We start from the raw sequence: 14,417 nt of genomic DNA, 5'->3' as shown, positions 1-14,417 counted from the left end.
TAATTATACTAGCTAGCCCAAATGGGTAACAGCTTCCTTCAGCTGCCACCTATTATAGTTAATTCTTATCACAAAAGTGCTGCAGTTTTGAAGCATCTTGCTTTTGTTTGTCTTGCTGATAGTAATTGTTTCTGTATTTTATTAATTGCTTTCTTTAAAAAATAATAAATTGTATACTGGGAGTCTGCTGAGGTAGAATTATCAAATAGTGGAATCAACTAGGAAATCTCCATGTAGTTTATAGAAAGCTAATTTTGTATTTGTATATACATCAAATATGCTATAAATTACATGGAGAGATTTATGGTTTTTTTCTAGCAACTTCATAGCTCATTCAGCATGCAGAGAATGAATCGAAGTTCTGTGGTGAATGTGTCAGATCTTTTTCAGTATTCCAGCTTATTGAAATTGCAGAATACTGTGAAGGAAGTAAGTCAAGGAATTCTGAAGGATAATGTCATCAAAGCTCTGTTTCCTTTTTGAATGTGATTGTCTTCTAGAAGTCTTATTAATCCATATAAGGCAGTCTTTCGAGTGCAGTGACTGCATGCTGAAAAACTGGCAGCTTGGTTCTCAGTATTCTTCTAGTTTGGTCAGATACCCTGAATTTTAATTAAAATTTTGCTAGTTTTTAAGGTTGGACAGTGAAATTCTTGCTCTGTCTCACTGGTTGATACACTTATTGTGGAAGATAGGACAGGTGACAGTAGTTTTAAGATAAAGGATTGAAGAGTTAGATTAGATGTTAGGAAGAAGTTTTATACTCTGAGCATGATGAGGCACTGGTACAGGCTGCCGAGAGAAACTGTGAATACTCAATGCTGGAGGTGCTCAAGGCCAGATGGGATGGGGCCCTGGGCAGCCTTATCCAGTAGGTGGTAATCCTGCCTGTTGCAGAGCATTGGAACTAGGTGGACTTTTAAGGTCCCTTCAAAACCAAGCTGTTCTATGATTCTATGAAGTAAGTGTATTTCAGTGTTGTTCTTGATAGAGATCTAAAGGTAGTACTTTAGGCACTAGAAGAGCTGTAAAAATGTTATGATCTTAAAGGCTCAACCATTCCAGGCCTTTAAACACACAAGTGTAGGTCAAAATTGGCAACTTCTGGCCTGTATTCTTTCTGGAAGAAAGGAGGAGGATAAAATAAAACGGTGAACAGCTTTCTGTGCCTTGAAGTGATTTCCTTTATGCACATGGAATGACACTGGTTCTTTCAAAAGATAATAAGCAGTACAATATCACATAGTATTCAGGCATGAGGTGGAACAGAAGAAATTTCTTCTGTACATCCTTAATGCTGACACCTTCTAATATTTTTGATCTAACATAACTATTGGTATGCTATGCTCAAGACTGAGAACTTGTAGCTGTAAAGGTAGTTTATCGCCTCTATGTGCTGAGTTCTACAACAAATACATAGGGAATGGTGCAACATAACCACTTCATAAACACTGTCCCATTGCTAGCTCTTAACTTGCTAGACAATGACTTTCTTCACGGGAGAAAAGTCAGTGTTCCATAGGTAATATCTGCTTGTAAATCTTTACCCTAACTGGCATAGCACAAGGAAGGCACAGTACAATCTCACAATTTATATTGACATCTATTTTGGAAAATGTATCTGTAGAGACATAGACTACAGCTCTACTTGGAAATGTGATTCCAGTCACCTGTTACATTAAACAGAGATGGTATGTTCTGAGATCTGAAAACCCTGTTTTTCAAGCAATGTAGTTGTTGAAATCATCGGTAGTGAAAATGTGCAGCTAAAAGGAAAAAGCCAAGTTTTCTTTAATATTAATGGAATGCCATGCGATAACTGTATTCTTAGTCATCCTTTTATTCCTCTGCCTTGAATTCATGTCCCTTTGAATTTTCTTTGCGTTGAAATAACTTACATTTAACATGTTCTGCTTTCTGTGTTCTCTGTACAAGGCACTCCTTGGGTACTTATCAGGAATCATAGTAAACAAAGCCTGTAAATTCAGAATATCTGCCTGTAAATATGCTGTTGCATAACTGAATGCTATGCACAGCTCTCATGGCTGAGGATGAAATAAACATCTGAGTGTTCTTTCATTTTGGGGAGTGTTACTAGATGGACTCTACAGTCGTACAGTAGCTTGAGTTTTGTATTTTATTGAAAACTCTAGCTATGTCTACTTCTGTTGTTGTTAGGGTTTTGTTGTTGCTTTAAGAGAGATAATTGGATAAAGTTCTTGCTGGTTTGGTTTGCACTGAGTTTTCCCTATGCTCCTTTTCCTGCATACGTTTTGCTGTTCTTTTTCTCTACCTTTTTCAGTCCCAACTTTATTTTCTGTGTTATATAATACTTTCAAGTATTTTGTGTTTGCCAAATAATACTACGTTATCTTGCCCTTTCCCTCTAGGATGCTTCAGATTTTTCCTTCCACTTAAATTTGTATATCCTCTCTTCTTTATCTGGGCTTTTTACTGTCTGTATCTCTTTCACTTACGCATGAGAGTGAACTGAGATTCTTCCAGCCTAGAGAAAAAGGAGAATTTAGATGCTGACAAAAAGTTTCATTCTCTTAAAGGTGGAATTTAACAGAAAAGCTCCTAAGAAGCAGTTCTTGTTAATCTTTCTATCAGCAATGGGAAGGGATCTCTACAGATGAAAAGAGGCCATTTTTCTTCTGTGGCGGAAAAGTCTAGTTTCAGTTCTGTTTGTTTGGTGTTTTCTGTGTTTTTGGTATTTTTTTCTTTCAGCTTGTCTAAAAGATGTTACCAGTTTTGGAACTGTACAGATTTTATCTCTTCTTTTCCTGCAGATTATTAGTTGAGAAGATCTTTGCTCAGTATCTTGTTCCACACAATCTGGAAACAGAAGAGCGAATGAAGTGCTTGTACTATTTGTATGCCAGCTTGGATCCAAATGCTGTCAAGTGAGTATAGTTCCAATTCAGCTAATACTTACTGTTTTTCATTTGATTCACTCAGTCAGGTGGTGCAGTTAGTAAACAAGATTATTTATTTAACGCTACATCCAGCATGTTCTTGTGACAAACAAATCATGTTTTTCATTTCTGGTTTTGTGCTTTTTCAGGGCACTGAATGAGATGTGGAAGTGCCAGAACATGCTGAGGAGTCACGTACGCGAATTGCTAGACTTGCATAAGCAGCCCACAGTACGGTTTTAAAAAACTTAATACTTTATCAAATGGATTTGTTAGACTAATTTACCACTTTGTAATGCTATACTGTTTGATCACTTGACTTTTGATTTCAACATGTAGACAGAGTTCTGTTCTCATTAAGTTGCTTTCAGTAATTATTGCCATGTGTATATGGCCTCCTTAAGTATCTTCAGAAGAAATTAAGGCAGTTTTTCAAGTTTTTTGTTCATTTTTGATGAAATTCCTGATTCTCACTTTATAAACTACTTTGAGGTTTTCTAAGTGGAATATTTTGTAAATTTTTAATTATTTATACTAGAATATTACTTTTAAAAGTACATCTTGAAACTAGCAGAGACTTTAAATGGAAGTGCATGGTTGTTTTGGGGTTTAAGTATGGGAGGTTACCTTTAGTGTTTTGGGTTTAATGTTGAGGGGTTCCCTTTGTTTATTAGGAGTGGTTGTTGGGTTTTTTAGGTCTTTTTCCCATAGCGCTTTTTTCATTTGAACATGCTGCTGCAATAGGACTGGCAGATGATCTTAAAAGTGTATTTTCATGAGGGAAACAGTAGTGATGTTTTTTTGTTTGTTTCTGTTTGCTGTTGTCCCCAGTCAGAAGCAAACAGTGCTGCCATGTTTGGGAAGCTGATGACCATAGCAAGTAAGTGTTAACAAGTTCTTTAAACTCCTGTTACAATGTTCTTGGAAATTAAATTTCTATGAATGTTGTCATACTGAAGTAGCAAATTTATCTTATATTAAACTGTGTTTAATTATATAGAAAACCTTCCAGATCCTGGGAAAGCACAAGATTTTGTGAAGAAATTCAATCAGGTTCTTGGTGATGATGAAAAGCTTCGGTCCCAGCTTGAACTGTTAATTAGCCCTACGTGTTCTTGTAAACAGGCAGATGTCTGTGTGGTAAGGAAACGGAAAAGTAAACTTTTTAATGCTTGTGCTTTAAACAGTTAAGAATTAACAGTCTATTTTGGTATCTTAATATGATTTATATACATTTCTCATTTTTATGAAATACCTTTTTGGTTAACCTTTAGAGATTACTGATAATATAACCTTTGGCTATCGTTTGCTTCCTAAAAGAAAAACACAACCACTGACTTTATTCCATTATTCCTTTCTGGGGTTGTAAGGATCAAACATTAAGTTTAAAAGACTAATTTGGGGTTTTTTTTCTGTTTTATTTCAAGAGTCCTTTTTACGGTGAACTGTTACAAACTGCATCCCAGCACTGACAAAACTGACATAAATACCAGCACAACTATTGCAACATCTGCATATTATTCCTTCATTTTTCTTCCTACAAAATTATCTTGAGATCAATCTTCGTGGGTTTTTTTCTCTCTCATGTATTTAATATCACTGCTGAGAATACACATATTAATATTACATCAGGCTTTTCCAGAGATTTACAGTGCCAACAATCGCAGCAATTTGGTTGACAAAAATCTCAATAGAGAGCATCAGCAAACACAGGCTTCTTGGTTTTTGCCTAATGGCTCTGTAATTGTCCAGGGAAGAGAACAGAATGGCCTTCAGAATTATGCTCTAACCACTAATGTACAGAATACATCTCTTTCTAAAACAGTCAGTCTTGCAGTTTGGGAAAGCAGTGATGCAGTTTCAAACAGAAGACTTATTTTCTCTCCTAGAGATTCTTTATTAAAACAGTTAGGGCAATTTCCCGGTCTGTGTAGGATCCACAGCTTCCAAACTTGAAGAAGAAGAAAGGTTGAAAAATTATTTGAGACATTTTAAACTTCTGTTTGAAACAAAAATATTTTTGTATCCACCACCTCCTGCTGAGTTTGCAGCAGAATTGGATGTTCTTGACACTTGGTGCATTCAGAGTGGGAAAAGACGACTTTTTGATTCAAAGACATTCACAGGCGAGAACATGGAGTCTGAGCATCTATTGTAACTAAAGTGTAGTACCTCTCCACATCTGCAGCATTGTAGCTTTTATTGCATTTTGTTGTTGCTTATGGAATCTGAAGCACGCAGCAAGGTTATCTACAGATTTATGAATTAGTCTTGTTTACATAGATACTTAAATTCTGTCTGTTACGCTTAGCGCTCCCTCGGTTCTGTTTTGAGTCTGGTCTGCAACTCTTTGAGAAACACCAAGAAACTGTTGTTAGAAGCTTACATACATCTTGAGTTTTAATACTGTTGTAAAGCATGCCTACCTTCACTGCAATGTGATAAAGATACAGGGATAACAACAGTCCTCCTTTAAATACATTTCATTGACTATTTACACAATTTCTGTAGCTAAAAGAACTAATTATATTTAACTTATTCAACATGCTTAGGTAATCATTAAAATGAGAGTAATTATTGTTTGTAATGTAACATTCTTGTAGAGGGAGATAGCCCGGAAACTTGCAAATCCTAAGCAGCCAACAAATCCTTTTCTGGAAATGGTCAAATTTCTTTTGGAAAGAATTGCTCCTGTACATATTGACTCAGAAGCCATTAGGTGAGTTTGGAAGATCATACCAGCTCATGAATGGTTGTGAAGTTAATTGAAGTAACAAAAAGAGGTATTTTCTTGGGATTTAGGTTAGTCTGCCCTATCTGTAGATGGTCATTTAATAATATATATATTACACAAATATCTTGCATTTCTGTCAGTATAGGGTCTTGGTTTGGGGTTTTTTTGGAGAGCTGTGGGGGGGATTTTTTTCTTCTTTGCAATGCTAAATCTACAAATGATTATGAAATATAGCAGTTGTTCCCTGTGAAACTGCTATAAGGTGTAAGGTGAATATGATGATCATAGTTTTCACATAGTTAACCGCAACACAGTCTTCCATGTAACAGCTGAATTAATTAATTTTTATGGGACTGAGTAAGAGAATGTTTCTATTCCTTTTGAGACTTGTCTGGCAACCTAATTATATGCTGAAACACATGCAACTCTGTGTTGATCTGAATGCTGCCAACATGCCTTTTTCCTAAGCAATTAAATTTTGCAGTATCGAAGTCAGGAGGAAAAGGATTAATGAAATAGTTTAATTTGAGAAAAGAATTATAACAAAAACATAGAACAGAATACCACTATCCCTTAAATTATTATCAAAACCAGGTAATCTTGCTGCTTAAACTTGACATTGCGTGTTTTCAAGTTTATTTGGGTTTTTTTTTAGTTTCTGTTTTTCTGTGTCTTATTTTAGTGCACTAGTAAAATTGATGAATAAATCAATAGAGGGGACAGCTGATGATGAAGAGGAGGGTGTAAGTCCTGATACTGCAATTCGTGCAGGACTTGAACTTCTCAAGGTAACTTAGATTAAATAACCTACATTAAAGTAGCTTTGGCTTGTAAAGGAAGGAATGGCGGTGGTGTGACTAAAGAATGGATGTTATTAATAGTATTTATTTAAATATTAATTAATTATGTGGGAGCGTTATTTTGCGAGCTTTTGTAATGACCGAAAGGTTTTGATTACTAATGCTTGCTTGGGAAAATAATATCAAAACTAAAAAGTTTTTGGAAAAAGTATATTTTGCAAAAGAACACGCAGAATAGAAGTATGCTCCTTAAAGCAGGAATTGGTTTCTTCTTAGGGAAGTCAAAGAGGAATGTAAAGACAAAGTGCGAAGAAGAGAAAAGGGCAAACTAGGAGAGAGGCACATCTTGGTGGCTTGTACTGTGCTGTAAGAAAAGCAAACAAGGAGGGGGGAAGGTGGTGATGAGTGAGAATTGCCTGAAGGGGAGAGAAGGAAGGATTTGAAATATCTGGATAACATCTGTGACAAATTTGGCAGTTTATTTTCAATATGTTAAAAAGAGGGCAGTCCAATAGCAAAGAAGGGCATGGAGGGGAAGTTTAGATAATTGAGGTGAGACTTCTCTCAAGTGTGAATAATTTTGGATGAGAATTCATTTTAATAGATATTTTTCTAAATTAACATGTTTTATTTTATAAAACGTTTGGAGGAAAAGAGGCCCTGAAGAATGAAGTGTAGATGAATTTATTTGAAAATGTCTGTATAACTTACTCCAAAAATGGAGTCACTGAGTGTAATAATCTCACATGAGCATTTAATAGCTATTTATGTTGACGGTAAGGCTCATAAACAGCTGTAAGTTTGTTTTTCTGATTATTCACATACCTTGGAGAAATATACTTTTATGCCTTTTGTTTAATATGTATCTACAGGTTCTGTCCTTTACACATCCTACCTCGTTTCACTCTGCAGAGACGTATGAGTCTCTGCTGCAGTGCCTCAGGATGGAAGATGATAAGGTAGCTGAGGCAGCCATACAGATTTTCAGAAACACGGGTCACAAAATAGAAACAGACCTGCCACAGATAAGATCGTGAGTGCATTTCTTTACCTGCTGTTTCTCATACCCTGACTTCTGGCTCTTGCTAGTTAATTAAGAATACTGCCCCTAAAGTTACATTGTAGTCTTGTGAATATGAACAGCTTATCTTCCATCGTTTTCTATTCTTTCACAAAGTTTTTGTCTCTCCGTTTTTCATTCCCAGTTCTCATAGTATTTGTTTGTTTGTTTAAGATGTTACCTGCCTTTTAAAAGTCCTCTTACAATAGACATGTTAAAACCAGAGTGAGGCATGTTTCCCAGGTTACAAAACAAGCAACAACAAAAATATGGTGAAGATGTAATTTCTTGGCACAATAATTTCCTTCATATGATGGTTTCTATCTTTGTAAGGAATGAAAATGTAAGCTCTAGTTAACAGCTCTGTTTTGAAACAAATTGAGAAACAAGTTCCAAAAGCAGGCATAAATTTCCATGAAAAAATAAATGGCTGCCTACATGTTGTCATCATACTATACATGCTTTAACTGTTGATTAAACTACATAATCTACTCAGTATTCACAGACTTTACAACTTGGTGACTGACATCTAAAATGTTAAAATCAGCTTTTTAGTAACTAACTAATCCAGGTTATAAAGCAGAGATTACAAGTTCTCATATATTGAAATACTTGCAATATTACTACTGCCCAAAAAAGTGTCAGAATACAGGCAGATGTTCTAGATTTCCTATATTCAGTGATGTTTATCGTAAGTGTAGAATAGCTTTGTTTCAAGTAGCCTGTTTGGGTTTTTTTATTTTTTAAACTAGCTCTATGCAGATTGCTTGCTGTCCTTTGGAGTAGGGCTCACCAGCAGTAGCTCAAGTTCTTCCTCATATGAGGAACAAATGGTTTTGTGCCCCCCCATTATAGACAGGGAATTCCAAGCAGTTCTAGAGTCTGCTGATATAGTCACAGCTTTCAGTAGAACTGATAGACCACGTGTGAACTTGTACATGTTTACACATAAAGGTATACATTAAGATGTAGATTTACCTTGGTGTGTCTGATGAGTGTGCTGTCAATATTTTTTTCTTCCACCTGCTGTTGCTACTTTTGGTTATGGAGAATGTGTTAGTGAAGCCTGAGCACTAATCTGTGTACCGAATGCTGTATTGTTAATGAGCTTTTCTAGAAACTAGTATTTTTTGGAATGTTTCTGTGTCAGATTTTCTGTAAGCAATTCTGTCATCTTGACTCAGTTACCAAGTGGTAAACATCCTGAGTTAGTGCCTCAGGTGTTGCTATCTTAGGTGACAGACCAGCCTTCCCACACTCTCGGGACACACTGCGGTAGCTTCTGCCCTGCACTTTCCTTCAGTGGCCAGTGATGAGCAAAAATGGATTTCAGGGGTCTCAAATACAAAAACTCAAAGCAGTTACTAATGCTGCAAATGAAGACCAAAGTTAAAGCTATAAACCAATACTGTTGAACAGCTGTTCCTAGGTTATATAAATTTTCTTCAGCCCTGTTGCTTCCAAGCCTGATGGGATAACAAGCCCCCACTGATGGTTTCCCCTCACGCTATAACCTTAATAACCTTATTTTGATCATTGTTTTCTCTCATGTTCAATTTTTCCCTCTGAGCTTTTTTCTGCCTGTGTGCAGTCAGATGTTCAGCAGGTAATATTAAATAAAATTTCATTTTGCTTTTCAATTTATTATGATCTTTTTTTGAACAGACTTCAAAGGAGCGTGTGATTTGTAAGACCGTGTTCTGTAGAGATGTATCTGTATAGGTGCAAAGTTCTGTGTTTTGTAGATCGCAAATTGTATTTTGAAGTATTTTATTTAATGTTTACAGAACATTAATTCCAATTTTGCATCAAAAAGCAAAAAGAGGCACTCCCCATCAGGCAAAACAAGCCGTTCACTGTATACATGCCATATTTTCTAATAAAGAAGTGCAGCTTGCTCAGATCTTTGAGGTATGTCTTGCTTTTTTTGTTTTTAAGATTTGTTTCTGTTCTTAGTTGAGACTAATGATTAATTTCTGTTTTCAATTATCAGATAGTTTATGAAGTCAGCCTACAGGTGTATGGTAGTTAAGTCATTACTTTTGCAATAGAAAATTATTAATATTTCTGTTTCTTGTAGTCTTTGTAATATTCTGATACATAGGGTGCTCCTTTTTCGTATACGGGAGAAGCCAGAGGAAAATAAAGTAAATGTGCTGGAATGCTCCTCACCAGATCTCATGAGAATGAGTAGATACTAAATGGAGAATAACATCCTCTGCTTTCAAACCATTTCAAACCATCCATGCTCTTAAGTTCTGTTTCTGTGCATTACTTTCTCACTGAGAAAGTGCATGCAGAGTAGTACACAACTAGTGAACAACAAGTGAAGACACTAGCTTATTCCTCACTTACTACTTACTTAGTGAAGTGGTAAAGCAAAAAATCACTTTGTGAAAGCAAAAAATCAGAGAGATTACTTTTCACTAAAGGCTCTTAAATAATACTAATATCAATATGCACTTGTAAAATATAATAGATTCTCCCCCATGGCCATCTTTGAATGTATGTATAATTCAGAGGTGTGAAAACCTTTGAATTAAGTGTACAGAGTTTGATCTCTGCTTAGATGTACACGAGAGTGCAAGTTCATGTTCCCTTCTCTACTATCAGGTTACTGTGGAAAGGTACTGAGTGGTACAGCAACATGGAATTATCATAACTGTTGTCTAGAAGGAAAGTACTGATCAGCAGTGGAAATAACCAGCCCTGTTTACAGGGTTGTACAGTTGTTTGTTTGGAGGCTTTTTTTTGACCTGCCATTATTTTCTGACATTTGTTAGCTACAGTTCAGACTCTCGAAAGTCACGAAGAGCACGGAGTCAAGTTTTCTCCCACCTTTCTCATGTTTTAATGTGTTTCACTGTTAAAACAGGATGAGAACATAAAACCACATTGCCCCCATCTCATGTGAGATTTTAATTATTCTGTTAATTGGGAAACTGCATTCTTTCTCCATTCTGTTTTGCAAATGTTACTAATTCTTAGGTGAAAAACAAACAAACAAACAAAAAACAAACTGTGAGATCATCTGCTGAATATTAAAACAAGCTATTTTTTAGACATGGTGATTAACATATCTATAGCTCATTTTTAATATATACATACTTTTTTTTTCTTCAGCCTCTTAGTAGAAGTTTGAATGCTGATGTACCAGAACAACTTATAACTCCATTAGTCTCACTGGGTCATATTTCTATGTTGGCACCAGACCAGTTTGCTTCTCCAATGAAATCTGTTGTTGCAAATTTCATTGTAAAAGATCTTCTAATGAATGACAGGGTAAGATTTTCGTTTTTTTGTTAAGTCCTTACAGTTCTCTTTTTACTGGGGAACAAAGCTATTTGTTTTGCTTTGTATTTGCAAAATGGTTCAGTAAAGGAATGTTCTATAAATGACTTGTAAAGAGATGTCACATCATAGAATAATCTTCTGTGTGAAAGAAAGCTCAGTCCAAAACTGTTTTGTTTGTCCCTACGTTTTCTGTATGGGTTGAACCAGTTCTTAAACTTACATGAGTATCTGTAGTCAACAGGTGAGAAAAATGGGAAGTTGTGGTCTCCAGATGAAGAGGTTTCTCCAGAAGTACTAGCAAAGGTGAATGGTCAGCTGCCAATAATAATATATATATTTGAGTTTTAAAACAGTAATTTGAATTTGTGGACTGAAGAGTTTGATAAATCTCTTCAGAGTGTAGTAAATCTCTTTAATTACTTTTGTATTAGTTTTTTGGTTTTGTTTTGTTTTGTTTTTTAGAAGTACTCTTCTAGATTTTCTGTCAATTATATAAATACACCGTTACAAAACTGGTGGAAGCCATGCATTTTGGTGTCTTCGTTTACTGATGCCGAGTATATTGAATGCTGAGAAAATTAAGACAAGCAAGAGTTGTAGTTTTCCTTGTAAGAGAAGTAATGAGTCTTCATTGACTGGACATAAAGTTGAAATAAATTGAGACTGAATGTTCTTCGTTCTCTTTGATGGGCTATTTACTGTGATTCTGGTTGTGAGTGTTGTTAGAAACATTTGTCTGGTTGCTTTTATTTTTGATAACATAGCAGGTATTGTAGATGTACTTGTGAGAAAGCACTGAATCATAGTTGATAGTTCCTTTCTCTTTCTGTAAGTATTACTGCTTCATTCTGTTCCTTTTAAAATATACCAACTCTAATAAGTAGGAGTCTTTGGGAGTTGCAGTTTGATGGAAATAATCTTGGGACATATCAAGTCTAGGAAGTAAGTTCATTGTCTGTTTGTCCATTTCTGGTAGGTGCAAGCAATTAAACTTTTGGTACGCTGGCTGCTGGGTATGAAAAACAACCAGTCAAAATCTGCAAATTCCACACTCCGATTGTTATCAGCTATGCTTGTCAGTGAAGGAGACTTGACAGAACAGAAGCGAATCAGGTCAGATTCTGTTACTTTTAGGCTTGCAATAATATTGTTGTGGAACCGTATATTAAAACAGTAATTCCTTTAAGAAACTTAAGGTGTGAAGGTAATGTTGGGTAATATTGAATAACTGGAGGTGGATCTGACTGGAGATTAAAATTTAGGAGTGGAATGGCGCATATGAACATATTCTTGATATCAGTTCTTTCTTGCAGTCTACTCATAATCTACCTTAGAACACTGTAGATATCTTGCTAGTAAAATACATTCCACAGAGACCTGCAGGAGTTTCGCAGGAGAAAACGACTGAACGATCAGATTTAATACGTTTAAAAGTTGAGGCAGTTTTGGGTGGAGTGTCCTCCAAATGAGGGGTTACTTTACACCACATCTCCATTCAGAGGGTAAGGGAAATCTGTAATAAATGAGTTGCTTTGATTCACATAGTGGTACGCAAACAAGAGACTTGATTCTTCTAATTTCACTGTTTTACTGGAATTACGTTTCTGGGGGGAAAGCAGAGCACCTTGTTTTCACAAATGTCATTGGGTTCATTTAATGAAGTATGAAGCTATTGAGCCATGAGCTAATCAGATTGAGAAAAGCCTTGATTGCTCATTGAGTGGTCTTGTAAAAAGAAAGAAACTGTGATATGCAAGTAATTTAAGAAGAGTTTTGGGGTTTTTCCCTCTTGTTTGTATAGTAAATCCGATATGTCTCGACTACGATTAGCTGCTGGCAGTGCAATAATGAAGCTTGCACAGGAACCATGTTACCATGAAATAATTACCCCAGAACAGTTCCAACTCTGTGCGCTTGTCATTAACGTAAGTAGCTACTTTTATATTGAAGTGATTCTTAGAGTTCAAAGTCCTTACATCTGAGCTTTTGTTGCTGCTAAATGGATTATTTAATATTGCTCATTGCCGCTTTCAAGAATTCTTGAAGCTTCTAATATTTATTATATGACACTTGTTGATGTTTTTGAAACATGGCACCCCATCATTCCAGTTGGATGTTTTTCAGTTTTGTTTTGTTTTAAACAAGGTTGTTTTGGTTGCATTCTTACATTTTATTTTGTTACAGGATGAGTGCTACCAAGTGAGGCAGATATTTGCCCAGAAACTGCATAAAGCACTTGTAAAGTTACTGCTCCCTTTGGAATATATGGCAATCTTTGCTTTGTGTGCCAAAGATCCTGTGAAAGAGAGAAGAGCACATGCCAGACAGTGCTTGCTTAAAAACATCAGTATACGAAGAGAGTATATTAAGCAGAATCCTATGGCTAACGGTTAGTGTTTCAGTAAAACTGTGAAGAATACAATGGCTGAATGCTAAATTGGAAGAAGTAATCATTAAAAGTTTAGCAAACTGCTTTTTCTAAATAAATATGAAGTTTAATTTGTTTTCTCATTTTTTATATTTATCACAATCAAATCTAAATTTAGTTTAGCATTGACCATAAAATACTTGTCTGTACACTACTGGGAAATAGACATGTGAAGTACAGTACTGTTATTCTGGTAGCCGTTTTGCTTGAAAAAATGTATCTATTTTTTTTTTTGATATGTTAGGATCTATGATCTGTTCTTCTGATGTGGGGCCAAATAGTTTTGAAGTAGTAAAACTCATTTATATTTCATTGAGGGGGCAACCTGTTCTAATGGGAGGTGTCTGCCTATAGCAGGAGGGTCAGAACCAGGTGATCTTAAAGGTCCCTTGCAACCCAAACCATTCTATGATTCATGGGAAGTCAAATCTGCAGGGAAAAGAATGCAGACGGAAGATTTATGTTCTGTATTTGGAAAAGTAATACTTGAAAATATTTTGTCTTGTGATGCATGTCTGTCCGTATGTATAACAAAGAGATTAGTTGTGATTTTTGTTTTCTTACTGCAGAAAAACTGCTGTCCTTGCTGCCTGAATATGTGGTACCATATATGATTCATTTACTGGCACATGATCCAGATTTCACAAAACCTCAGGATGTTGATCAGCTTCGTGATGTCAAAGAGTAAGTCCTAAATGATTCTAGGACTATTTCCTGTGCTTAGAAAAAATTATTAGGAAAATGGACTCTTGTTTTATCGACAGCATATTGCAAAACATTAGTCTTGGGAGAAAACTTCAGAAACTGCTTAGCAGTGTATTCTGAAAGACCACATGGCAACCTTTAACATTTGTTAACTATTTGGGCATCCCTTGCTCCACATCGCAGTTCTTTGTTTTTGGTGTTTTGTTATTCTTTTGCATTCATTTTGGATGGAGCTGTAAGCTGTTTCAGTGCTACAAAAGCACATATAATGACATACTACAAGATATGTATAATTAGAAAAACAATCATTTGAACAAAAATACATGTTCATATCTTAATTCTTTTTGCACCCTTAACTGTGAGTATCCCGGTCTGATTTTTTTTCTTTAGTTGAAAACCCAGATTTGTTCAGATTTCTGAGTTAGTTGACTCACACCTGGTCAGAACCTGGAGTCGAGAAAGATTTTTATTTTTTTTT

At 35.7% G+C, this 14,417-nt stretch overlaps 1 protein-coding gene across 5 annotated transcripts in view; it reads left to right on the top strand.

Annotated features, from left to right (window-relative positions):
• Positions 1–14,417, top strand: part of PDS5A (PDS5 cohesin associated factor A) — a 72,601-nt gene that overhangs the window by 44,577 nt on the left and 13,607 nt on the right. For 4 of the 5 annotated variants that reach the window (XM_072335763.1, XM_072335762.1, XM_072335761.1 and 1 more), the window contains exons 13-26: positions 2,793–2,906; positions 3,068–3,149; positions 3,750–3,798; positions 3,919–4,058; positions 5,522–5,637; positions 6,335–6,440; positions 7,325–7,485; positions 9,300–9,423; positions 10,636–10,794; positions 11,041–11,109; positions 11,783–11,919; positions 12,608–12,731; positions 12,991–13,195; positions 13,804–13,918. In XM_072335763.1, the coding sequence (XP_072191864.1) occupies positions 2,793–2,906; positions 3,068–3,149; positions 3,750–3,798; positions 3,919–4,058; positions 5,522–5,637; positions 6,335–6,440; positions 7,325–7,485; positions 9,300–9,423; positions 10,636–10,794; positions 11,041–11,109; positions 11,783–11,919; positions 12,608–12,731; positions 12,991–13,195; positions 13,804–13,918 (1,701 nt within the window). The remainder of the gene's footprint in view (positions 1–2,792; positions 2,907–3,067; positions 3,150–3,749; positions 3,799–3,918; positions 4,059–5,521; positions 5,638–6,334; positions 6,441–7,324; positions 7,486–9,299; positions 9,424–10,635; positions 10,795–11,040; positions 11,110–11,782; positions 11,920–12,607; positions 12,732–12,990; positions 13,196–13,803; positions 13,919–14,417) is intronic. The other variant, XR_011903457.1, reaches the window with a different exon arrangement.

This window comes from Excalfactoria chinensis, chromosome 4, assembly GCF_039878825.1.
Source record: "Excalfactoria chinensis isolate bCotChi1 chromosome 4, bCotChi1.hap2, whole genome shotgun sequence".
Taxonomy (NCBI): Eukaryota; Metazoa; Chordata; class Aves; order Galliformes; family Phasianidae; genus Excalfactoria; species Excalfactoria chinensis.
The sequence above is the reverse complement of the archived record's forward strand: the minus strand, read 5'-3'. Positions and strand labels throughout refer to the sequence as shown.